Source organism: Bemisia tabaci, chromosome 6 (assembly GCF_918797505.1).
Source record: "Bemisia tabaci chromosome 6, PGI_BMITA_v3".
NCBI lineage: Eukaryota > Metazoa > Arthropoda > Insecta > Hemiptera > Aleyrodidae > Bemisia > Bemisia tabaci.
In genome coordinates, this window is record NC_092798.1 from 10,467,459 (window position 1) to 10,494,712 (window position 27,254).

Genomic DNA, 27,254 nt, shown 5'->3' on the forward strand with positions numbered 1-27,254 from the left:
TAGACTCTAGATCCAATGCGTTTTTTTTTTCTAGTGTACATACAGTTCGAGCCACATTTCTCAGTGTCTTTTTCTTGTTTTCGCAAGCCAGAATTTTGAGTAAAATTTGCCATCCCTTTCTCTCAACGCCGGATCCGTTTTTCCAGTCCAAACAGACCACAAAACAAACCCACCCCACGGCCCCCGGTCACGGGCAGTTCCCGGATCACCCCTCCTCCGTTCGGCGAAAAGCCAGGCAGCGTCTCGGTCTCCGTCTCGGCGTAATCAAAGTCTCGGCTTTTTTCCTGTCTTGGCGGCTCGGTGGTGGGGCTCGGGGCGGACAGCGTGGATTTATTAAAATTATAGGAGTCACGCGAGGGCGCCGCTCGATATTTGTCGACGACGACGGCGAAGGGACCCGCCGATGCGATCGCCACGGTAACCGGGCATCGAACAAGCAACACACCTGCCCTGCCCCGGCCCTAGCCCGGGTCCTCCAGTGCGTCCAAGTCCCTCGGGTCGCCGCCGCCGTCGCAGGGATGGCCAGGAACCCCGTTTCGCAAGTGCCTGGATTCATATCGGTGAGTTCACTTCAACAAGATCTCCACAACGAGTGAACCGAAAGATGGGCTTTTGGAGTGGATAGCATTGAATGTACCGGAGTGGTGAGGGAGAATGGTATGAGATTGTGAATGTGGGTGAATGGTAGCGTCGTGGATGTAAACAATGGGATTTAGGTTATGTTCGCCGCCATCATTAGAAATGGGCTTCTGGACAAGGTATAAATGAAAGCACTGCCCAACATGTTTCCTGTTCAAAATTTCACAGGGGAAACGAATCACATGACAAACACACACACTCACACAACACATGTCTGGAAATTAACTCCTAAACAAGATATGTGTTAACCATTGACGTTGGCTCATTGGCAAAAATACAAATGACCTCATTAATATAACCTAATATAACCTAATACCTTTAGTTCGACCTGTGTTTTTTTTTTTTTTTTTTATTTTTTATTTATTTATTTATTTTTTTTTTCAAGCGATGCCAGGAATTCGAAAGTTCATAACCGCATCAACACACAGCCGCCATCCTTCTGTCTTATGCCAACTCTCCCCGCTGCGACTCATCCAATCCTGCCTCTCTATTAAAGTTCTTTCTTACGTTGTTCTCTCGCCTGTGCTAAAATTACTGGTTAATACCTTGTCTAGGAATTGACTCCTGAACTTTCCGTCGTGGGAATCGTGAATGTTTGAATGAAAACATGAGACGTTCCTTTCTAGTTCAGATCTTGTCTAGTGACCTATCGTGCTTGTGTTTTGAAAGAAAAGGTTGTCATTTTGGATCTCTGTTCCAGGGCATAGAGTATGGTAAGATAATAAGATGTGATCAGTGATGTGGGTGCGTAGGGATGATGGCGTGGATGTAAACAACGAGAATTGGATTACATCTGCCACCACTGGACATTTTACTCATGCTTCGGGTACAATTTTACTTTAGCTCTCAATTTCAGTGCGCCAAAAAAGGTTAATTATACTCGTGGGTATAGATGCATGATGACATCATGAATGTAAACAATGGGAGCTAGATTATGTTTTCCCTTAATTCGCACTCAAGGAGAGTACAAGGATCTGTTCAGAGGACCTGTCATTTTAAATGTCATTGTAAAGCAGTTGAAATTTTCAAGCATTATCACGCACATTTCAGAAAAAATGTGGCACCTCTTCAAATATCCGACTTCTTTCCTCGAGGCAAAATTTTAACTCAGACTCCGAGATTTTTAACAATGGAGATTACCTAAATAATACGTCGAACACTTTTGAAAAACTTGCCCCGAGCAGATGAAAAATGTGATCCGTACGTGAAATCGATTTTTCTCGATAAAATGAGTGTTGGCGAAGACCAATCTGCTCGTAGTGACTAATCTTGGAAAATGAAAGAAAAATTAAATTAGAGAGGTTCCATTAAGGGTATAAGAAGCACTCTTGGACACGGAATTTAAAATATGAGGAGGCCTTTGAAAATATCAAAGGTGAGGAAATATTCTTGGGACTTCTCCATACAATTGTATCATTCAAGAATTTAATTTTATCAACATATTTATTCTTCCCCTACTGAAAACTAAGATTCGCGCTTGTTGATTCATTATGCAACCTTGAAGGTACTCAACAAAATTTCGACAAATTTCTTTTCATTTTCAGTTTGAGCAGGATAAAAGAGCTCAAATAAGGACGAAAACATCAAAGGCGGAGACCCCTCGACTCGCCAGGGAGACAGCGGGCAGCGTGCGAGTGACAACGGGGAGGCCTACGGGAACCAGCTCCGGGATCAAAAAGAACTCTGTAAATACTTCAAAAAGCTCGATCAGCTCGTCGTCCAGACCTACTTTGTCGACGAAACGAACGGAGTCGAACCCGAAAACACCGGCTGGTGTAGATTCAAAGACGAGGAATAATGTATCGACCAAAGGTCAGTCTTAAAACTACTAACATTCTCAGAAAAGTTGGGAGTCATTCGAAGGTAATGGAGATGTTGCATGTGTGAGGGATTTGCGATTTGACTGTTGATTCTTATGTAAACGTTCGCGAGAAACACGATCGTGCCACTGGTTTTCTTTGTAATCGACTCCCAAGCTCAAAAAAAGCTCTCAAGTTGAGGCCAAAGTGGAGGGGATATCCCACCCTACCCTGAGAGTCCACCTCTACATCAAGACAAACTCTCCATGCAAAGATAGGGAGCAAATACATTGACAGGGCTGCTACTTTATTGGGGACTCCAAAACTGAAAACACGGCAACTCTGCTAATGTATTTGCTCCCAATCTTTGCATGGAGAGTTTGTCTTGATGTAGAGGTGGACTCTTAGGGTGGGGTGGGATATCCCCTCCATTTTGGCCTCACTTTGAGAGCTTTTTTTGAGCTTGGGAGTTGATTTCAGAGAAAACCAGTGGCACCATCGCGTTTCTCACGAACTTTTACATAAGAATCAACAGTCAAATCGCATATCCCTCACACATGCAACATCTCCATTTCAAATTTCTGTTAACTCGTAGACCGAGTCTCGGGATACTTCGACTTAGAAGCACTCAAAGAGCTTTTTAGCCAATTAACAAGGAGATTACAAAAAAGAAACGCCTTGATCATGGTAGATATGCAATGTAGGCTACTTGGGAATTGGAATAGTTGTATCGTGCGACGCTCTCTCTTACGAAATCGTTCAACGTGGAAACTCCTTCAACATATTAGGTATGCAATGTAGGCTACTTAGGAGTTAGAATAGTTGTATGGTACAATTTTCTCTATCATGGTCATTTCAGAGTCAATTATGTAAGGTTATTTTTAGAGGGAAATGAATTGAAATAAAGTCGAATTCAACGGCTGCGATAGGATTGCGCGAATGTCCCCTTTTTACCCTTTAGGAGATGCATAGGATTGCGCGAATGTTTCTGTTACTGTTTAATCTGGCAACCCTGGTAGTTTGTGGTAGATGACTGCATCACGGAAGACTGTTCATTTCCTCCTGACTTACGGGCATATGTCTTTCTTCGATGGATAGCCCTCTCAGCACGAATGGTCCAGAGAGCTTTCACGGACATTTAAAAAAAGAACTAGGGGCCTGTGGCCGCTATGCGGCCGCAGACCACTAAAAAAAAAAATATGCGTAAAAAATCGTTTTTTAAGAGATGAATAGTTTCAAAACCCGACGGGTGCACCCGAAAGAAAGCGTGGATTTATCCCTGATTGCAACGTTATGCACCACTTTTATGATTTATTTTTAATAAATATGTTTAAAAAGCTACACACGGTTTTTCTGGAAAGTTTCCGCGAATTTGCCTAAATGATCTCCGATAAAAGTATCGAAAATCTCAATTTTCGTTCGTTCTATTTTCTTTGAATGTAACAAAAAATAAATAAATAAATAAATAAATATCATCAGAGTTCCTGAATCGTTATCACTTTCCATTCAATTATGGTAAAAACTGGAGCAGAAAGTCAAGAATGATGACACGCAGTCCTGCACAATTCTTACAGATTTGTAGGCGCTAACATGCATTTCACGCCAACTGGCAGACTGCACTGCGTTTGGCGCAATGCGAGAAGTATTCATGAAGGCTTGTAGGCGCTTGCGCCGACCGCACTGTTTGGCGCAATGCGTGAAGTATTCCTAAAGCCTCGCAGGCGCTAATATACGTTTAACGCCGGCCGCACTGTGTTCGGCGCGATTATTCGAACAGGCTTTAGAGTAATCGCGGCATCGAATAATATAGCTTGAAAGACCTATATAGACCGTATTCGATAACGGTTCGATGTATCGTTTGGTTCAAAACAACAGAACATAACCTCAAACCAAACTCTAAGGATATTGATTGGAAAAGCTGAAAATGAGAAATTTCCTGACAATTTCACTTTGCATTGGCATTTGGTACTCAAAAGAATAAAAAATCTGTTTCAAAAGATCCGTTCTCTCAGATTTCTGAATTTACTTTTGAGGCTATGTTTATGTTTTGAACCAATCGATATCGATACAATCTCACCAGTTTGATGTATCGAATACGATCTATTGTGTTTCGACGCCTATGAGCATTCCAATATGTTGCCTCGTTTCTCCCGATGAAATATTTTTCCGAGAAAAGTTAGGAAAGTTCTTTATACCGATGACCACTATACAATCTTTTCACTTCATTTATCATCAGAAGGTAAGACATCGATGACTACACCTAGACTAGCATTAAGATAAAAATTCGTTTATTTTCCAAGTGTATCCAGTTTTGCCAAACTTCTACCTTAAATAACTTCATTTTAAATTAGCGCATTCTTGTAGCAGATGACTACAAGGTTTCTATTCGCGCAATCCTTGTGCTTTTTTCGCGCTATCATTGTGTTTTTTTCGCGCAATCCTCATACATTGTTTTAGACCTTTCGCGCAATCTTAGATTTCCGAATTTAACTAAGGGCAGAGACAAAAGGGACTCAATATGCATTGATAGGGATAATACATCATGATACATTATAAGGAAACAGAATATTATTATTTTTGACAGTAAGAGTCCGAGTTTTGTAAAAAATAACAGCTGAGCGGGTAATTTTTCACAGATAAAATCGCAGGTAAATCAAGTTAAGCGCAACAAAATTCTCACAAATACACTTCAAAACGCACAATTATTGAAAAATGCAATTGTTTTGCCTACTCTATGAAATAAAGGATAATTTGCTGAAGTAAAAAAAACATTGGTGGCAGTGATGAAGATAATGAAATTCCTGTAAAGACATAAATAAAATAAAGCGTCAAGGCAGAGGAAAAAGTAATTTAGAACATACCTGAAAAACTACAACCTCATGAAATGTTCAAATCACGGTGTCTGCAACAAACAAAAACAGTATAAATTTAGTATTAAAAGACAAAGTATAGTACTATGGAACTGAGCCACATCACGTTGGAACGGAGAAACAGAGGATCGAAGTCTTGTTCCTCTCTAATACTCGATGGTAAAGATTAAGTTGAGTCTTAATTGGATTACATTTTGCAATAAGGAACCACTATCTCCGACTCTTCTGTAGAGGCACCTCTCTGCATGAGGAAACCAATGGCATATATGTTGTCTCTAAACTGAGCCATAAATAGTGGTTCTGTACTGCAAAATGTGGTCCAACTTCATATAGAAAGTATTCTAGTTCCTAGTTGGCCATTCTCTGATTTACTTTTACATGTATTTGTTAGTGCCAAATGCTACCTACAAAACGGATTCGAACCCAAGACCTGCGACGAGTGTCCCAAGCTCGAAAACAACCTCGCTCCGATCAACGACTCAGGTGGCTCAAGACAGGATCTCCAAAAGTGGACCGAAAGGTTCCCCATACAGCTCAACAAAACCCTCAGTTTCTTGGAAACCGGAGACCAGCAGATCTCAACAACCAGCGCCGCGACAGAGCACTGCCAGTAAAGTCCCCAGTCGGCCGACCGTGAAAATGAAAGAAGAGATGGATCGAATATCATCTTCCAGCGAAGAGAGCCTTCACTACTCGGACGATTTTGAGGCAAGTATTCAAATGAGGTCAATCCGCAGAGAGAAATAGGCGACAAAAATTTCTCATTACAGGGGCCACGGGTGGTTACAAAGATTCATGATTGCAATGGACCATCAGGCAAGATACGAATTTAAGAATTCTGATGTGTATGAGTAGATGTTCCTCACGGGAGAAAAGGGCACGAGGTTGTTGAATGATATGGACATTTCCAATCAATTGTGGTTGTCCCCAAATTAATTGTGGTATAGTACGCCAATGAACGTCCAACTTGAGTTGCGGTACTGTCAAAATTGATTTGACATGTCTATGTCATCAAAAAAATTGGGGTTTCACCACAAGTTGTCTGCCGCGCAACACACAAACGCCGTAAATGTCATTTTTCATTTTGTGGAAACAATGTATGATAGCAGAAAAACTTGTGTACCTTGGGAACATTTTTTTAAAGAATTTTTTCGCAAATAAGTACTATCAAGAACTTGGCCTGCAAATTTGAGATGCGTGGGTAAACGGTTTTTATTTTATAAAGTGTTAAGTTCCAAAAAACGAGGGAAAATCTTGATGGATTTACGGCGTTCTTGCTTAGCACGGGAGTTGTGAATTCTGCTATTTAAACAGTGCAAATGTTCAATTTTTGTGACAGTTCATTTTAAAGATCCACCGGGCCGATTTTAATGATTTTTATAACTACCAATAGGAGATAGTTCCTCGGTAAATCAGCTCTATTTAGATTTTCTCACGGAAGCCTGCAAAGCAAGGGCGCGAAGCGCTCCCAGAGGGTTGGGCCGCGTAGCGGCCAGGGGATACACTCTCTGCCCTACCTTCTAGAATCTTGATATCGACGTTAATTGGTTTTTTGGTTGCACTTCACTAGGACTACGAATCCGACTTCGAGGAGTACGTGGGGTCGGACGACGATGACGTGGTGGAGAAAACCCCTCGGCAGGAGGAAAAGCCGACCGGAAAAGCGGCTTTCGGTGAGGAAATGACCCACGATTCCGGGACCTACGACATGACGGCTGCTCCACACCGCACGGACCACATGCAGACGATACAAGAGAAAGCCAGGGCAGAGAACCTCAACTTGGATTTCATCACGTGAGTATCGAGTTTTTCATCATTTCCACGATTCTTGCCGAGGCAATGGGTTTCTCGGCGAGGCTTCTACCATACCGACGTGGAAGTTCCGAATCACGTATCTCGATTTGCGACTTTGCAGACTGTTTGTCAAACTTGATTTTTGGAATGGGGAACTACACAATGTCAATTCTTAAAGACTTCCGAGGTAATTCTTCTCTGTGCGAAGTATATCCTAAAATAACTTCGAAAAATGGTGTGATTTTTTTTTTTTTTCTTTTTTTTTTCTTTCATTTTTTTATTTTTTTTTAAAGTATATTTTTAACACCGCTAAAGAGATACATGATTTGTGAATTTTGCGATCAAACTGATGGTGTTAATATGAACTCTCTTCGTTGTTAACAAAGAAAGGAACCATGAGAACTGGGTGATATATTATTTTAACTTCGGAATTCGTGTAAAATCTCTGTCAGAAACTTTCATTCTAAACTCAGGTTGTTATTTGTTTCGCCAATCTATGTTTTGTTTCGTTCTATTTGAGTTACTTTTCTTCAGTATGCGTTAATTCTTTAATTATTGGACCATGATTTTACATGCTTTCATCGAGTTGAATGCAAACTGATTTTTCACTTCTGTGATGAGTTTACAGCTATGAAAACGAGAGCGGAGCTGCAATCTAGCTTTTGCAGCTAATTTCAATGTTAATTGCAAAATATTTTTCTTAGGGGAAAATCAAATAAAAGTTACTGGACATTTCGTAGTGATAGTTATTAAAAACATGAAGATAACAGCGAATGTCACTCGTCCTTCGGACATCACGCTATACCAAAATGCACGATACAACTATTTCAACTCCTGAGCCGCCCAAATTGCATCCGTCGAGTTGAAGGCGAACTTGATTTCTCACACCAGTTTTCAGTTATTCCGACGTGACCGCGAGAGCGATACTTAACTCGACCTTTTTCAACTAATTTCGACGTCAGTATCAAAATATTAGTCAGCAGAGAGGATCAAGTGAAAGTTACTGAGCGTTTCACTGCGACGGTCATTAAAAACACGAATATTGCAATGAACCACTAGACAAGGTGTGAATTGAAGCACTTGTATACATGATTCCTGGTCAGAATTCTACATGGAACACGATTCGCACAACGAAAATTACTAAAACAAACTCCTATTTAAGACATCTACCGGTTTTCGAAAGGTAGATTCCAATCTCCCGTTCGAGAAAAAGCTATTGTCTTCGTGAATTATATGTTTTTCAGAGAAATGAATTTTCTCTATAAAATATTTTAAACTCTTCAAAAAGCAGCGTAAAAAGCTCTGTGGTGTTCCATACGTATCGCAATTTTTCCCTTATGAACGTGATATGTTACTTAGATTTACAATCAGCTTTTCCAAAAAACAAATAAAAGAACCAAGCTAAGCGCTAGAAACATAGAAATTGCACATAGAATCACTGCAGAGCTGTAAGAAAAAAACATAACTGTCGGAACGTAGCGCCCATCCCTGCGAAAAAACGCTTAAGCACGTGCCTCCTTAATCCTTAATCCAATTCGTGATTTTTCTGTCACAGCGGCGACTTCAACTCGCTCGTGTCAAAGGACGAGGGCTTCGAGGATTTCAAGAAGGAGGAGAATTCCTTATCTTCTCTGCAGTATCATCAGTTCATAACATTCGAGACGGTCTCAAAAGAGGAACGAAAACAGAAAGTAAGTCGTTGGACTGGGTCAACCTTCGACCCAGCTCCAGAGTTGACTTCATTTTATTATTTTAGCATCAGGTTTCACAGAATGAACCACCAAATGGGAATAAATTTGAGGGGATGGGAGGAAAAGACGCATAAGTGTAGTTTTTAAAAAAATCGAGATATTAATGGTTTCAAGTAAAACAACACTTAATGCATATTTTGTGAAAAATTTGCTCCCAAATTCCAATTTTTAAGCGTCAAAAAGGCAGTTTGAACTTTCTTTCCGTCATAAGGATCCATGATCCAAACTTCAAACACGTATTTCTTGAAATAGCACAAACTGCCTTTATGCGCTTTGTCCTCCGAGCCTCTCATTAAACTAAACTTCCTCGACTGCAATTTACACAAATAATTCACGAATTACACCAATGATAACATTAAAAACAATCGATTTTTCTCGAAGTATGCTGCTTCAGAATCGATCATTTGTAATTGGTTGCAGTGAAGGGGAAACATCGGTATTAATAAACCTGCGAGAACCACTAGTGGTCACTAGCAACTATATCTACATTGCCTTTGAGGCAAAAAGCTGCATGGTCTTTTAATTTCAGGCAGGAGATACATAATACTTTTTTTCTTTTCTTTTACGCTAAAGGTGCTTATCTGTTGAGGAGGGCTTTGGAGATTCTCAGGAAAAATAAGTTCAGAGGAGTGGTTTTTTTTGTTGTTACTTTTCTTCATCGATGCCCTCTGAAATGGAGAAAACACAAAAGACAACCTGAAAAATCTGACACTTACGACATCGTAAAAAAGGATGAAAACACATCGTAAATTGAGACGGCTCAAAAAGGGGTGAGTCAGTGCATAAGCCGTAAGAGCCGGTGAATGAACCAAAAACAAAGAAAGTCCGTCTTAGAACTGAAAAATATCTAACGTAAATGGATATAAAATAAAAAAGAAAGCAAAGACTATAGAAAAACGCGAAAAGCACTGAAAAACACTTCAGAGCAATTAAACACATCAATCTCGGGACTCAGAAAAAACGGGAGGATAACGAAGATGGGGTCACCACGGTCAAAGGCTATGATTTTTCTAGGCTCTTCTTAATGTCGACATAAAAATTCCCCACGATACACAGAACCCGTGTTGGCTGGCGATCGACGATGCCAGATTGCACTTAAATTTCGCCTTTTCAAGGTAAAGACTGAGGAGAAAGTTGAAGAATGGTGCATTAGGTCGCAACACAGCTTTTTCCGGGCACCGCGCAAATCTCATCGTAATGCTCTCCTAAGTCGAGTGTAATGCTCGCGATAAATTCCGAGTTACAAAATTTGTGCGACAATGCGCCCACTTTTCGCGACTTTAATCGGGAATCAGAGCGGTTTATGGCAACCCCGCAATAAATCTAGCTTTGCGTACGCGTCGTTGTTTTCAATTGTTTTCTTGGTGAGGAGGTAACGCCTTTTGGACAGCGTTGCTTTTAAGAATTCGCCTCCTTTACCTTGTTTCTTGCGGCAAAATTAGTGTCTGTCATCTACACAGCTTTGATCTCTTCCTCTGAACAGCAGGGGCTGATTATTGAAATTGATAGACAAATCCATAGACAAAGAAGACAAAAAAAGGATATGGAGGGATCCTATTGGTGAAATCGGGTGGTTGCAATGAACAAAGGAGGAGGTAATAAACTAACGGCACCCCACGAGGGACCCTATAGTTAGTCCAGCATTTTCTCCCTTAGTCTATAAGAACCACCCATTTTAACAAATAGAATCGCTTATACTCCTCATGTCTTCTTTTTCTATCGCTTTGTCTATCAATTTCAACAATAAGCCCGCAAAGCACATAACCCGCGCATTTAATGAAGGTACGAAATTTGGGTGAATTTTAAGGGTGCGAATACTGACGTTTATCGAATAACTCCTGAGGAATTTTGGTTCATTCAGTATTTTTTGGGATAGAATGGGTCATTTTTGCTAGTCATAGAGTCGTTTTTCGGTAGTTTGTCCTCCCTCTGAATTTCATTAAATCGAACAACGAATATCATTCAATCACTTAACTTTTTCTCTTTTTTCTAAATTAGGAATAAGGTTTCTTCGAATGTTCGGGAGACGTTTCGAGAGAATTGCAGCGTATGCGAACATATCGATGGATAAAGTGCAAAACTACGTTTCACCATTTGCGACGTCGCAGACTTCTGGTCATACAATATATTTTCTCTGAAAAATAATAAACTTAATTTCTTGAAAATTCCCATGATTTTTCTTCTCAGCAATTAAGCAGAACATTTCGTAGAAATTTCAAGCTATATAGTTGAGCTGTTTCTTCTCGAAAAAATAAAAGAAGGGTAGAGATTTTAAGACATCGCTATGAAGATACATGGTTTCGCACTTTAGCCATCAATTTTAGAGACCACCAACGCATCAAAAAAAAAAAAAAAAAAAAAAACCCAAAGTCACCTTTAATTTTCCGCTCGCTAAAAAAATCAAATTTGATGCATGTCAAATCAGTGAAATAGGTACTATCGTTACATTATTGATTTGCACATCGTCTCTGCACTTGAAACTTTTCAATTTCCGTGACACTTACGACAGAACGCCGGGCTCTGTTTTCAGAAATTACGGAAAAGCGAGCTGCGAGCGAGGAAGCTGCTGTCGATGTTCCGACTGGATCAGAAAGGCGGGATCCTCATGAACATGTCTCCCATCCCTTACGAGATCTACATGCAGTGCTACGGACGCTCAAACACGCTCCAGGTATGTACTCGTGCAGAAATGTTCGCCAAGAGTCGCGTCGTCATCGTGTTCAAAGCCGAGCACCGCGTTCAGTCACAACTCAAGTGCTTTTCTTTGACTGATGAGCCGCAATGTTGCCTCTTCCGGATATCTACGTGCCCGAGTCAGAAAATGAAAATGTGGCAATTTTGTAATGGCAACTTTTAATGGCCACTTAGGAGAGTAAAGAATAACAGTGGCGTGGCGCGCTTAGCGATATATCAATTGTTATGCCATTTAAACCTATTGAAAAGGATCGATAATCAGGGTGTTCGCAGCGAACACCTTAAAAATCGATTCTTTACCGTAGGTTTGAATGGCAGGACAATCTATAAATCGCAAAGCACGCCACGCCACTGAGGAATAAGTAAGGCCGAGACGGGGAAAAATTGTCTTCTCTTTTTCTTTCCAACAATTTTTTTCTTGAGGAAAATAGTTGTTCTTTTGGGTATCAAACTTTACTTTGAATGAAGGGAATAATACAAAAAAGTTTTGAAATAGCAGTATTTGGTAGAGTTGCATTGTCATACCTCATCGTCTTATACGAGACGGTGCAATTACTTTGCCATTCTTAAACTTTAGTACAATCATGCCGGTAAGATTGAACTGTTACAATATTGTGGGACATTCGTGAATTTATGACTTGTAGATAAACTAGGGTGGTTGAATCCCGACGATTTTGGAATCCAGTATGACATGGATTTTTTTTACGTGCGAGAGTGAATTGTAAAAGGGGTTAGCAGGGAAAATATTACAAAAAACTTTATCATGCCGCAATCACACGCAGAATTTAGCAGCTAAATGTGGAAGTCAACAGTCATCGCCCAACGGCTGAAAAGCAAATTCGAGTTATTTTCATTCAAATGTGTATCAAATCTACTCGAATAGTTTAGACAAATTCAACATTAGTCCGATGGTTGCTGAGAATGGGCCACATTCAGCTCCCCCATTCAGCGTGTGATTGCGGCACAAGTCTTTGTTAGTTGTGTTACCGGTGTAAATGAAAATGAAAGAGACATGTCTGGTGTATTTCCTGACAAATCCCTTAATTTTGCTGGACATTTTTGGTTCCCTGAAACCCGGTGTTACCCGGTTTGTCGGGGTCCTGAACACCATGCCTCAAACCGGCGTAGTAAGCAACGCTTGTAAAAGCACCTCACGCCTTTGACGACAGCATCTCTCTCGATATTCTTGTGAAAAATCGTCGGTGAGACAATTCAAACGCAAGATAAAACAATCTCAAAACCCACCCCAATTTCAATCACCACCCCGCCGAGTGCGTCGCCCTTTTTTAAACCTCTACAATAAACATACGACACCCATCTTCGAACTAAATCAAAGCGACAACGCCCCAAGTGGTTGATTCAAACTATCACCGGAACATTCGAAGCCCCTTCAATCCGTCCTGCCGCGACCAGCGTAACATCACACCCCACAACCATTAAAAACGACGCCCGCTCCATTTGAAACAAATCCTACTTACGTGATTCTTCCATGCATTGCGAGCTCATTAGGGGCCCGGAAAACAAGGCGCGGCAACAAGGGACGAGCCCCGGGGGAGGGGGGCGGGAGGGGGTAAATGTCAAAGGCCCTGACATTTGAGACTTCCGAGGGGCTCCGAACACCCCTCGGGCCAGTCGCAAGCGAGCGACGCATTGTTCCGCGAGACGTCTTGTCTTCGCTAAGATGAGCGCCCCCTCGCGGCCGGAAACCGCACAACTCCCGCGGGAGTGCTTCGGGCGGATACGCGGTTTCGCCGCGGGTCGGTTGGCCGAAGGCACGAGTCACCGGCTCTCAAATTAAAATCGTAACGAACAAGATGAAAGCGTGAAAACTCGCCGAATGCATTCATTAACCCGGAGCTCCTCTCGTCGAGTCGGACTCGGGTGTATATTATTTGAATGACCCTGGAGGACGAGGGTCGTCAGGCTCAAATAGAACGTGATGTTTTTGTTTCTCGGCGGTGTATCATAAACTCGTAGAGAGCAAATTGGATCACTTAAATTTGTATAAGAGTAAGAAGATGACAAAGATTTTTAATGCGAAAAACAATACGGGAACCCTGAGGCCTATCGAAGAAGGAGAGTTCGTGGAAGCACAGTTCTTCGCGACAACCATTGGATAGCTTGTTTCAGTTTTCTTGTGATAGATAATTGAGCTTGTTCGTGGCACACCCTGACCCCATAGAAAAGCAAGTTGGATCAATTAGACGTACATAAGGACGTATTTATGCTAAAAAGAACTGTGTGTATAAGGTTTGTGTGCAACATAATTCCTTTTAGCATAAATACGTTCATATATAAGTAATGGTATACCAAAGAATTTGAATCTGAAAGACAGTATGGAAACCCTCAGGCTCATCAAATGGAGAAAGTTTATTAAAGCATATAGTTCTTCGCAACATGAAAACTTGAAACTGCTACGGTTGGGTCTGATATGGTTGGGTATGTTTCGTCGTTCTCTAGAAGAAAGAACGTAACTGGATTTCAGTGTTGCAAAATTGCCGCTAGAAAATTGCAGTTTCAATCGAAAACTGTTGGGATTTTCAAAAACAAAAGTTTACAGATATTTTCTCAAATCAGCACTAAAGTCAGCGAAATTTCTATAATACATTGCACGGTCACATTATCGTGACAAATTGAATTGTTCGAATCAATTTTGCATTCTTGGAATGGAATTATGTTCCGTCGTCAGAAGAACGAGGATTTTTCCACAAGCGTTCGGGAAGCACTTATCTAAAATCAATGGATATCTCAATTTTGCGTTCTTCAGCACTATGGTCTTTTGTCCTATGCCATGCGTGAATTTCGAGTTCAGTTATCACTGACTGTGAAAATCTCTTTTAATACTGAAAGTATCGTGTCCTTGTTTCTTCCCTTAGATCAGTACACAGACGGAGGATAACAGGCCTTCAACTGAGGTCCAAACCGAGGAGGAAGAAAAGCGAACCAAATGGACCCAAATTCCAGGTCCGATCAAAGATAACCCGAATAACGCGACGGGTTTGAACCGTGCTCCCACACTTCAGCAGGTGAGTTAAAAATGTGTTTCACCTCGCGAGTTTTAGTTTTTTTGCTATCAAATGGGTATAAACTTCAGCTGGAGCAAAAATTAGAGTTATTTTGAATTAGTTAGTCTTTACAAAGGAGATTACTCGATGGGTCGTAGCCGTTGATCGAGATTCGGTAACCTTATGGGGTATCTAGTTTGTTTTTCATTTTGGGAAATCCTGATTTTTGATTGCTAAATCTTGGTTTCATACTTTTTCTAAATCCTGATCAAATCCTGACTTCGCGCAAGGCGAATGGCACTTCACAAAAATAGCTCGATGATAAAATCCGATCGGACGGCCGATTTTTTCTCAAATCCTGATTTTACGATCGGTTTTTCCTCAAATCCTGATGAATTCGGTATTAAATCCAGATTGATTTCAAATCCTGATAGAATCGGAAAAATCATAATACTATACATATAGACACCCTGCCTTCAGAAGAGGATATCCTGTAAGGTTTCGCTTCAGCTATTTGTCCTTCCGGCCAAGGATACTCGGACAGCAGCAATGATACGATGGAATCATTCACCACTAATAGCATATACTCGTTGAGACTGGTTTTTCATCACAACCCTAGTAAAAACCAATCATCCTCAGGGAACAAAACTTGGAAGACGACTTATTTTTACAAGGGAACCTACGGAAAGGTTCAAATAACTTTTTATTTAAGGATGAGGGTGTTCCTAAGACAGTTTGTTACTTACTCACCACAACTGCACTGCAATGCCTTGTCCATGGAGTTGATGAGCCATAACGGGACGGTTTAGGTTCTTGACTTTGGCGCGGTTCCACCCCGTGAGAACCCTCCGGGAAACCCGTTGAGGAAGGTCAGGAGGAACTGTCCAGTTTCCTAAATAACCTGAAACAAAAATTTCGGTCTTCAAAGTAAATAGGTCGCAGCCTTAATCAGGGTGGCATGAAACGTCAGAAAGAAATAAAAATTTGGGAATCTCACGAGGCTGTGAAATAATTCATTATTTCAGGGGCTAGAGTATGCAACCCGCACTCAAACACACACAATTAGGACAAAGACACAATTATTATGTTGCCACCGTGGCCTGAATGGGCCAGGCGAATGCACCTAATTAGCATCGGACTTGAACAAAAAACTTTCGGACGATCTTTTTATAACGGTTTGAATTTCCACAGACAAGGGAAGGCGTTGGAGATGATTCAATGAGGTCCCAAGAGGCTATCGCGGCTGACATAACGGAGCGGAATATTTACAAACTGGATGGAAAGAGGTTGGATCGATTCCTATCCATTGCAGGGAAGGTAAGACATAGAAAGAATATTCAACTGAATCATACTACAGCGTAAATTATCGAGTAAATGTGACTCTTCTGAGCCGGGAATGTCATAAAATAGATGCACTGTTAAAATTTTCGCAGTAAAATTCAGTGTCGGAATCTACATAGCCCCCGATGAACCCAACTGATACGTATGCGGGGTAAAATCTACTCTTTTTACGGAGTGACATAAATTTTTACGGAGCGGAATCTACCGTTTTTAAGGAGCGTCATACGCTCTTATGAGGCAAATTTCACTTCGAATTAATATCACTTGGGTTCTTTGGGAGCTATACAGACTCCAAAATGAGTCATACACAGAATTTCACTTCTCGATTTTTGACAATTTAAGAACAATTGGGGTTTCCCTACTCATATTCTTAGTTTTCCGACATAAAATTCAATGAACTTGTTCCGTACTTAAAGATGTTTATGAATTCTTAAAATTTTGAAAAGTTGAGAGTGCACGTAGATCACCGGAATGTTCCCTATATTTTTTGACCGAATATCAACCTATGGGAAACAAGTTCAAAGTTGCGTATTTTGATCTCCCATTTTAACGAGAGTCGCCGAGAAAGCCAAGATGGCGTCCAAAAATATCCATTCAACCACGGGTACCCTCTCGACCGCGCAGCCCCTCTGCAATGATTTATGGTCTGTGCAGTCCTGCATTAGTAACGGCTATAAATTGATAATTACTGAACAAGCTCATTGGTTTTGGTTTTGGCTTTTTTTTTTTTTTCTTTTTCTTTTTTTTTTTTGCTTTTTTTTTTTCTTTTTAAGACAAATTTTTGCAGTGTGTACCCATAAAATAATCATCTCCTGGGGAGACATCATCATCGAAACGACTGTCGGCTAAGATTACGACCTTCATGGGCGAGCGTAGAATTTCCGTATGCTGTAACTAATTTTGCCTACCGCTATTTATGAAGGAATTTTATGCGCTGTTTCATCATCATATCTATAAGCTCTCAGATCCACTAAATTTTCATTTTTATCACAGTTCATTCTATTCGGCTAATTGCCATGATTTTTGACGCCATCGACAGGCGACAATTTCGAGCTGAGCCTGCTCTAATTGGATTTTAGAAATATGACCCAGGTTTTCTTAAATTACGTTATAAAGTTGCGAATTGTTGCATTAGAACAATGTAAATTTGATATTTGTTTCAGCGAATTCTCATGCTTTTGGAAAGGAACTCCCGAGGCATGCGGCACGGAAGCTACCAATTAGAAAAGGACAAGTCTCTAGAATTTAGTAAAGGCTGCATTCCTTTACGGACTGAGAGAATTAAATTCTTGAGGAACCGCCCCGTGACATCTGTTGTTCTGGAACCGACAAGATGCACACAGTGTCTCACTGTACATACTGTAAGTGTTAGAGAGTACCGTATTACGATAGTATCTAGGAGAAGGGGAATATGAAAGCACACCACATGAGACTATGGTGGATAGAATTCTTTATTATGTTCTTCATTCCCTGATTTCCAACACTGAAGAAAATTACGGCCGTGAAAGCCGTACTTACGGGCTACATAGACATGCCGTACGCGTTCCGGACGTAGAATCCGGAGCAGTCGAAGCGACGGCCCTAGAGCTCGGAACGGACGGTACGTTTATATAGCCCGTAACTTTTTTTTCAGTGAAGGAAAATTACTTCAGTGAAGGTGAAAACTCAAGGGTTCCTTTCATTCTCCTTTAAAGTTGCGAGGGAGAAACCCAGAATTTTCCTCAGAGCTCGAAAAAAAATTATCAATTTTATTTTGTGTTTAAATGTAATATTAGTTTCCCTGTGGAAATAGGCGATTTTGTGGGTGAGCCAAAAATAGTAGTTCTGAATTTCTTGCAAAATTTTGGCCAAATGATACACTCATTCAACTTTGGAATTTATTTCCAGACATAAATCGATTCATTAAATTGCTACGTATCCGAGTAGATTAAAAAGTTTGCTTTCATTGAGCAGGGAGAGTCATGGCAGGACGCACAGTTTCATGATGGTTTTATAAAAAGTTTTGGTGCTTTTTATAAAAAAAAAACCGAGTCTCATATATGCAAAAAAATAGTATTATCGGTCACGTAAACTTATTTTATGCTAAGAAAAACCACATATGTGCGAATGATTAAATGAAAAAGAACCACGAAGCACGTAAATCTCTGATACATTTTCATTGCGATTCCGCTCATTAGTACCTACAAACATGGTTCCTTTCAGCATGAATACACGCATACATTCAAGTAATAGTATGTTTCTGAGATTTTACGCATACCGAACAAATTGCTTATTTTATTGGCAAGTTAATTTTAAAAATATTTAAACTTGATTCCTATAACTGTTTCTTATATTTATTGCAATGAGCATTATCTGCAATTTCAGCCGACCCCAAAAAATGAAAGAGTGGACACTTCTGAGAATAGGACAATCCTCTGCGTTTGGAATATCGCGGAGCCCTCTAAACCGACCAAACTCCTAACAACTCCTACCGACCTCTCATGTTGTGGCTTCAACTGGCCTCATCCACACCTCATTCAAGCTGGACTCAAGGAGGGGTAAGTGGGCATGATCATTTTATTAGGCGGCTTCCACACGTGGAATTTCTGATTGCTGTTTTTGCAACAGCGAAAAGAAAAGAATTGAGAAAGGAATTGAATGTAAACTCGGCAGAATGGTAGGCAGGTGATACGGCGAGGAATAGACGTTTACTCTTTGCCGGACCTATATCCAATGAGCAAAAGTGAGAAAATTACTACGCGTAACTAACTATTCGTGCTAATAAGTCGCTCAAAGTGCCATCGCAGTTAATGAGGGCGAACTCAACAGATGGGAGACTCGTCGTACAGAGAGGAATTGCGGAGAGATAGCTTAGTGGCACCGACCACATTAATTCACTTTATGTCCCTAATCGTCATCAACAAATTAATAAAACAATTGCTGTTAATTCGTGTTTCAAAACAGATCAATCGCAGTTTGGGACACCAAAGAAGCAGCAGGGTTCCATCAAAGGGTGAACTCGGAAGATGAAAATAGCGAATGGGTTTTAAGGGTTCCTTCATACATAACAGGTTTGTTTAAACACTTTTCTCACAGTTATGCACAAATTCAGCAACAAATTTTGAAATACTGTAGTGGCACAGCTAGAACCTTAGGGTTTCACCGTTCCATTGCGAGGAAACGAGTTTTAACGTAGGAATTCGTGCGTTATCCCGAAGTTCCTACGAGTCAGGTTGATCGAGTGTTTTAGACGGCGAGATGATTTCGAGACGTACTTGTTTTGAGCTGCGTGCGAAAGTTTCGGAGAATGACCGTTTGTAGAGAAGCGGAACTTTTCGCGCGCTGCTTAAAAAAGAATGTGTGCTTTTTTGTGGTCAGCCTTTAGTCATCTTGCGAGAGGCTGACCCGGTCAACCCCTATCAGAGCAGCCAGCGGGCCGATTGTTAAAATTGATATACAAAGCGACAGACAAAGAAGACATAGGGAGTATGGAGCGGTCATATTGGTTGAAATGGGTGGTCCCTATAGACTGGGAGAAAATGATGGACTAACTATATGGTCTCTCGTGGGTTGCCGTTGATTTGTCTACCATCTTCCATTAAAATACGTCTATTTTCAATCTTCACTTCACGATTTTTCAGCTGCAAAGGTGAATGAAACAAATCATTTAGAGCCGATAGTTGGGTTGGAATCGATCAGGCATGAGCTGCAATCGACCGACAACGATCGATCTCCTTCACAGGTGAGAGTTCATAACAAAAAAGCTTCGGATATTTGTTTTATAATTTAGTGAACGATGCTGCATGGATATTCAAAATTTCTTCTTCATTTCTAGAATTGGAACAGTGCTCATAGATATAATATCACGCGACAAATAAACCAAAACAAGCCGGATTAGATCCTGCACCTGCCACGGAAGGTCGAATGTCATCACCTACAATTTGGGTTATGGGTATCACTTCAGCAACTAGCTCTACCCTCGTAGGACTAGCCACGAACCCAAGCAGGGTTGGTGACCAAGCCACCCAAAATCTACATGATGTCATTCTGGGACCCGGCCAGGGAGTGATTTTCCATGAATGGACAGAAAAAAGTTCAATGTTTTAATCTTCAGTGAAGAGTTGTGACATTCAGATTGTTATTAAAGTTTACAAATGTGATATTCCACGAAAAAAGGGACCTTTTTGTCCACAAGGGGTCAAAACTGAGTTTCATATGTAAACCAGAGCATAATTGTGTGTTTTACGAATATTTCAGGTCAAAAAACGCTTAGTATTGAATTGAGCCAGAGTAGTGGTGCTTTAAAGTTTGCAGTTCAAAAAACACAGTTTCTGGGAAAGCTGTTCAAAAATTCCAATTTTCCATAATCAGGAGACACAATTATAGCATTACTGGGGGCCTGTGGCCGCTACGCGGCCACCAACCACTGCGAAAAACTACACTTAAAAAATCGTAGGACATCCATGTTCGAGTTATTTCAGAGGTGAATGGATTCAAAAGCCGACGCGACGGGTGCACGCGAAAGAAAGCGTATTTACCTCAAATTGCAACGTTATGCACCACTTTTTATGTCTATTTTTGAACACCGTTTATAAAAATCTACACACAGTTTTCCTGAAGAGTTCCCACAAATTTTCCTAAATAATCTCAAATTTAAGTATCGAAAATTTCGATGCGATATTTTCGTTCATTTATTTACCCTTTAGTTGTGTTAGTAACCGGGCAGGGACCGTCAAAAAAACTGACGCGCGGTCCTAGTTTTGCGGCGATTTTAGATTCGCGCAATCCAGGGAAGGGAGCGCGGTCGAGTGTCAAGTTATCTTCACAGTGTGACGCGCCCTCGATCAAGTTAGCGGGAATGTACCTATACCCGTGGCCCGTGGTCGAATAACTCTCGCATTGCGTTTGGTGCAATGCGAGAAGTATTCATGCACTCTTGTAGGCGCTCCTATGCGCCAGACGCCGACCGCACTGTTTGGCGCAATGCGTGAAGTATTCCTTCAGCCTTGCAGGCGCTGATATGAGTTAGACACCGATCACACCGTGTTCGGCGCGATTACTCGCGTTAAAATAATCGCGGCATCGAACAATGAGGCTTAAAAGGTCCATGTTGTGTTTCTACGCCGTATGAGCATTCCAACGTTGCCGCCTTTCTCCCGATAAAATGTTTTTTTTTTAAAGAAAAGTTAAGGAAGTTCACTATGTTCGCTTTTTTAAATTGAATGGACCATTAAACAAGGTACTAATTGAAGCATTCTGATGTATGATTCTTTACCAGAATTTCACGCAGAACACGATACGCACAACGAAAACTATTGTAATCAAATTCCAGCTAAGATATTGACGTTTTTATTGCCTATTGGTTACGGGAATTTCTAATTGCTGCACGGACTGATTACAGTTCCCTATTTTCCAGGTAGCAAACGTGCACTTGATTTTTTCACTGTGTTGTATTTCTTTTGTTAATTACTTAAAAATCACAAAAGTCTATGGGATATGTTTTGACTAGATATGCAGTTTGGACCAAAAAGGCTTGATTATTATTTGGACTCTAGTGCAGACGGGCCCTGCTTCAAAAAACCCTGACCAAGGTCAAGCTTACTGGAGTAAAATTAAACTCGTCAAGAGTAAAACTTTGCACGCGTTTGAGAACATTCCCTCGTAAGTGAAAAAATATCGTCGTTAACCTTGTTATTTATATTCTTTACAATCATATTATGTTATACATTATTTTGAACTTCCAGCTCATACGAATTGAGTAAAAGTACAATTTATAAAAGTCTCAGCAGTCTGAATGTCTGGCAAAAATTAATTTTAGAAATTTCTGACTCTTTATAGAATTTTTCTGACAAATAGGAAAAAGTCCCGAAATTTTTCCTTGCTATAAACTCTCAGCAAAAAAGTCCACTGATTGGCTACAATACAAACCGCGCGACAAAAGGCCTATGAACAGAAGCAAGTCTATGGCTGGGAACAAAACAGTCGTGATACTAACATTTTTGGAATGAATCAAGTTATTCGAAGTCTCCATTTATTCGGGAGGAGCCTGGTGCGTGTGAGGAGAAATTAGTAGTGATATTTAACACTAGATGCGAGATGAAAAACTTCAAAAATTGCAAATCACAGCGGAAGCTACGCGCACTATTTTAGTGTCATCTTTCGACGGAAAAAAAATTAGTTACGATCGTTCTACTCTAGGCTACTAGGTGATTTCCAGTGCGGCGTGGCGTGATTTGCGATACATCGATTGATCTGCCATTAAAACCTAAGGTAAAGAATCGATTATTAAGGTGTTCGCTGCGAACACCCTGATTATCGATCCTTCTCCATAGGTTTAAAAGGCATAACAATCGATACATCGCAAAGCACGCCACGCCACTGGTGATTTCTTACAGTAGTAACGAGGCGTGAATGATCGACTATCGATATTTCCTTACATGAAGTTGTAGTGAAGAATCGATTATTAAGGTGTTCGTTGCCAACACCCTTTTTATCGATCCTTTTCTACAGGTTTAAATGGCAGATCAATCGATCTATCGCAAAGCACGCCACGACGCCACTGATTCCTAACTGAAACTAATCCTCTCGTCTATGCAAATGCATTTTCGATCGTTCCATCGGTTAATTAAGGTGATTCGACGGTTGTCATTTTTTGTGTCAGAGCAACGTGCGATATATCGCATCGATTCGTTCCATAATTTCAGCTACTAATTATTTTTTCGAATTTTGAGATCGCACTTCTGTTGTCATCAGACTAAAGAATTCATTTAGCAAATTTGACGAATAAATTCAACGTAATGAAGGCGTGGATTTTCCAGAGGAAAAATATCGCATTCGAGTGCAGTTTCGATATCAGTATCGAACGCGATATTTTTCCTATAAAAAAACCCTGTCTTTATTACGTTGAATTTCTTTGTCAAATGTGGTACATGAATTCTTGGGTCTCGTGATAACAGAAGTGCGATCTCAAAAATCGAAAAAATTGACAAGTAGCTGAAGTAGCTGAAATTCTGGAACGAATTGATGCGATATATCGCACGCCGCTCTGACACAAAAATGGCAACCGTCGAATTCCCTGACCACTGCTGAAACCAGCAATTACTGCTTCGCGACGCAACTTATGTGTGCTAACAATTAAATGCAGAGGAAGCTAAAATGTACACGGCGCAGCGGAAACAATCGACTTGATTTCGCTGGGTAAATGTGTACTGACACTACTCAAAAAATTTTGAGAAACCGAAGAAGCAATCTACGTGATAGAGATGTTGCCGCGTATGTGCCAAAATTACTGCATTTATCGAAGAAAAGAAAAATTTAGGGCAATGAGTAGCTTGCTTCTGAAGCAAGCCAAAGAAGTCCACCCTCCTTCATAAACGGCACGAGTAGACCGCGTTTAGCAGAAAGGTACCAAGCCACATCAGCTTTTGCCATGTTTAATTATGCACAAATTTTGCGCATTAAAATTGTAATTGCAATTTGAATTTTTACAACAATTCGCACTATGACAATAGCTGATGTGGCATGGTTCTTTTCTGCTTAACGTGAGCCCAGTATTAGGGGTCGTTCGCAAGATAAGGGTTCACGAAAACATTAATTGTAACTTAACATGCTGATAATAGAGAGTTAAAGTGGGCTCTACATACAAGTTTTCGCAATTGTAAGAAAAAGCTATTTGATAATGTTCTTTTCCATGCTCAGAGTAAAGAATTAGGATCATAAAATGCAATTTTACGATTTCTATTTTTGCACAAAAATGAACTGAGCGCGCTTGCAACATATTTTGTTAGGATACTAAAGAAAGTTGGAGGCAGCATTTTCCAACTTGAGCGATCGGTTAGACTAAGAAACCTAAAACCTTCTTTGAACAATTTCAGATCTCTGATGGATGATCGTTCAGCCACGTCTCTCACGCTGCAGGATCAGCACGTGTTCGTAACGACGAACACGGCTCAAATTGTGCGAAAAAGTTTCGCGAGCGGGTCTTCCAATAGAATGGCATACCGGTCACATACTGGTAAGATCCCAAAAGAAATACACACTCAAATTGTTTTTGGCGCCACTGCTTTTCTCTGAAATCAACTCCCAAGCTCAAAAAAAGCTCTCAACTTGAGGCCAAAATGGAGGGGACATCCCACGCTATCCTGAGAGTCAACCTCTACATCAAGACAAACTCTCCATGCAAAGATAGGGAGCAAAATCATTAGCAGTGATGCCGTGTTTTCAGTTTTGGAGTCCCCTAATAAAGTGGCAGCCCTGTCAATGTATTTGCTCCCTATCTTTGCATGGAGAGTTTGTCTTGATGTACTTAGAGGTGGACTCTCAGGATAGCGTGGGGTGTCCCCTCCATTTTGCCCTCAACTTGAGAGCTTTTTTTGAGTTTGGGAGTTGATTTCAGAGAAAACCAGTGGCACCATCGTGTTTCTCGCGAACTTTTACGTAAGAATCAACAATCAAATCGCAAATTTCTCACACATGCAACATCTCCATTACTTATGTTTGCCCTCATTTTCACGAAGATAGAATTTTACGCGTCAAAACAGTCGCGTCTCCAGTAATAAACCATTTCTCTTAGCGTTTCTGTGACTCTGTAAATTCGAGCCTAATAATGTAGGCGTCGATCGGTAGGAGCAAAACCATCCCGACGCTATTCGTGATAATGAGGATGAACCACACTCAGTTGTTCATAATGCTCATTAAAGACCAGCTTTGCGAGGCGAAATGCTGTTTGCCTTCATTTTCATGGATAGGCAAAAACAGCTCCTCAGCGTCGAAATAGTCGCATCTTCATGGATGGACTAGCTTTTCTTTGCGTTCTCCTTTGAACGTAAGAGAGCTATGTTTAACTTGGTTGGTGTTTCCCGGCATACTACATATATGTCGACAAATTGCTTTTATATTTCAATTAAAAAAGTACACATTTCAGACTCATGTAATAGCCTCCCTAGCACAAAATCTTCTCGGACGTTATTTTAAATTTTCTTCCCTTAGAGGCATACCTGGAAAATGAGGTGAGAAAAGAACACCCAATGGATTTCAATTGAAGCTAAATAGCTTTATAGTACCTACATTGTTTTTCTTTCATACTACATTATTAATACGTTCATATTTTTCAGATGAGTTTACTGGTATTGAAAGTGTTAAAATCTGTCCATTTGAAGGAAACTATTTCCTGGTGAGTAAGTAATTTATTTTTATCTAGACCTTGTGATCAACTGAGATCAGTTTGTATCTTCTAAGCATTCGGAAAGTCCTCTACATCCTTTGGTTTTAGATCATGTCAAAACCTCCAATGGCTAAATTAGTTTACCGCAATGGATCTTATTTATACACTGCTTTGTTGGGAAAAAGAGGGGGTAGGGGGAAGAGAACATTAGTTGATGATGATGGTGCAGGAATGACCTATTCATTTGAGAGTTTCAGAGAAAAGACTTCTCCGATTCATTTGGGTTCATAATAATATATCTGGATCCAAGACAGCTGATTTTCCAAACTATTTCATACAACAGCAGTCAGCATCACATTATCAACAATACGACATTATGAAAGTATCTGCACCTCTCAAGTTTCCAAAGAATCAGAACACAAAAGCTCTGAAAATATTTTAGAAAAAATTTCAAAACAATGTTAATTTTTGGGTGAAATTTTTTTGGGCGCTCTGTTGCCTATACAGGTACACCAAATATTTTGTTGATGCATAGCCTCATTCTCACTCCATAATTTTACAGGCTGGCTGTGAAAATGGTGGAATACAACTTTACTTCCAAAAACGCTGTACTCCTCTCATCTGCTTTTTTGGTGCGATAGAAACAAATGGATCAGGAATCAAAAGCATACATTGGTCAAATTTGAAACCTGGAGTATTTTTCGTCCTGGACAGCAACTCAAGGTAACATTTCGATCCAAGCGCTGTTAATCTTCATACTTCAAAAAATGCTTAAAATGATTAAATTAAAAACGCATACCACCCGTTGTAACACTTCAAAATCTTTCCCAGTGTTTTATTTTCTCTAGAGGGAACCAACCAAAATATTTCCTTGAAATTATCAGTGAATTCCTTTGCCGTGTAGAAAATTTTCAGAAATTATCAAGGAGGACTCCAAGCTTGATTTTTTTGAAAACGAACGAGAAGATGCGCCAAGATTTGCAACGTCGCCAACATATAGATCTATATTTTTCAATCACAGCTTTCTGTATGTAACAGAGGTAAAATTATCCTTAAATACTTCGTTCGGACCAGAACTCCCACAGATTTCTCTTTAAGAGAAAGTAAACACAAGTTTCATGTAGGTTCGCTTATATCAATCTTATAGTCATCCAGAAATTTTTGCTTTGTGATTTTGAATGAAAAAACCTTGGCTTAAATATTTTCCAAGTATTGACTCAAATCATTACATTATTTTCTTTCCAGTATCCACCTATGGGATTTGTGTTCCAGCGACATGCACCCATATCTAAGTATTCCTTTCCCGGACCGGAGGATTACTAGCATCAGCACTGCCTCTGATGATTTCCATGCAGCCTTTCTAGTAAGTAAATTTTTCATTAGAGATGCATCTGTTAAGCAATACTATAGTTTTCAAAAATTATTAAAATGCACGTTCTAATCCCCTGAAATTATACCAAATCAAATGACACTATTAGCTGAGGAAAGACATGTATGTAATTTTGAAAATTTTCCATTGAGCAGAAATTTCTCAAACTATCTATTTACGTGCAGTTTTCGATTTTCCGAAGAACTTTAGCATAGAATTACCGGTTATACCCAGTCACCATATGACTAAATTTAAGTGAATTCCGCCAATGACATAGATAGATTATATTTCTAAAAGCTTCAAGTATTTAGTTTTGCACTATGTCTCGTTATGACCAATTCTGGCTTAACTATTTTTGTTTCAGGCATTTTCAACAATTGACGGGGCGGTGGAATTACATCAACTGAAAGAGGAATGGACCGGTTCCGACAAACAAAGATTTGAAAGAGATTTAGAAAAATTTACATGTTATTTGAATGTTTTACTGTGATAGAATGAATAAATAAAAAAATAAAAACTCAATCACCTTGTTACGACTTTACTTACTTTTGAAGTAACTTTACTTTTGTGGCAGAGCTAGCACCACCAAGACAAAGGATATCTCTGACCTCAAAATTCAGACTTGGAAACGAGTACATGATTGGATCTCATGGCTGTGGCCTTTTGGGGGAAACCTAAAAATTTAAAGTTTTCAGCACTGGCTCCAAGTCGACTTACTCATTTTGGATGAAAAACTTCCAAATATCACATCTGCAGCAAAGAGTAGAGAAAATGAGAGGAAAGAAAGAGCTATCATAAAAAAACTCATTTAGATTCACAGTGTCCAGACCTACAAATCTTAAAGGTGCAG

General features: G+C 40.1%; 2 protein-coding genes across 2 annotated transcripts in view; one reads left to right on the top strand and one right to left on the bottom strand.

Annotated features, from left to right (window-relative positions):
• cpo (RNA-binding protein) overlaps positions 1-15,366 on the bottom strand; it is a 254,624-nt gene extending 239,258 nt beyond the window's left edge. The window contains exons 1-2 of the mRNA XM_072301879.1: positions 15,303-15,366; positions 5,300-5,340 (exon numbers count right to left, since the gene is read on the bottom strand). The gene's annotated coding sequence lies outside the window, so the exon portion shown is untranslated. The remainder of the gene's footprint in view (positions 1-5,299; positions 5,341-15,302) is intronic.
• On the top strand, positions 1-26,926 carry LOC109038665 (cytoplasmic dynein 2 intermediate chain 1). The gene is made up of 18 exons (XM_019053809.2): positions 1-560; positions 2,184-2,451; positions 5,700-6,016; positions 6,879-7,102; positions 8,658-8,793; positions 11,384-11,524; positions 14,424-14,573; positions 15,744-15,869; positions 17,057-17,254; positions 18,258-18,430; positions 18,837-18,943; positions 19,514-19,614; positions 21,382-21,533; positions 23,747-23,886; positions 24,986-25,044; positions 25,598-25,758; positions 26,281-26,398; positions 26,769-26,926. Exons 1-18 carry the CDS (start codon positions 519-521, stop codon positions 26,892-26,894), a joined length of 2,739 nt encoding a protein of 912 aa, XP_018909354.2. The 5' UTR covers positions 1-518; the 3' UTR covers positions 26,895-26,926.
• The last annotated feature ends 328 nt before the right edge of the window (positions 26,927-27,254 follow it).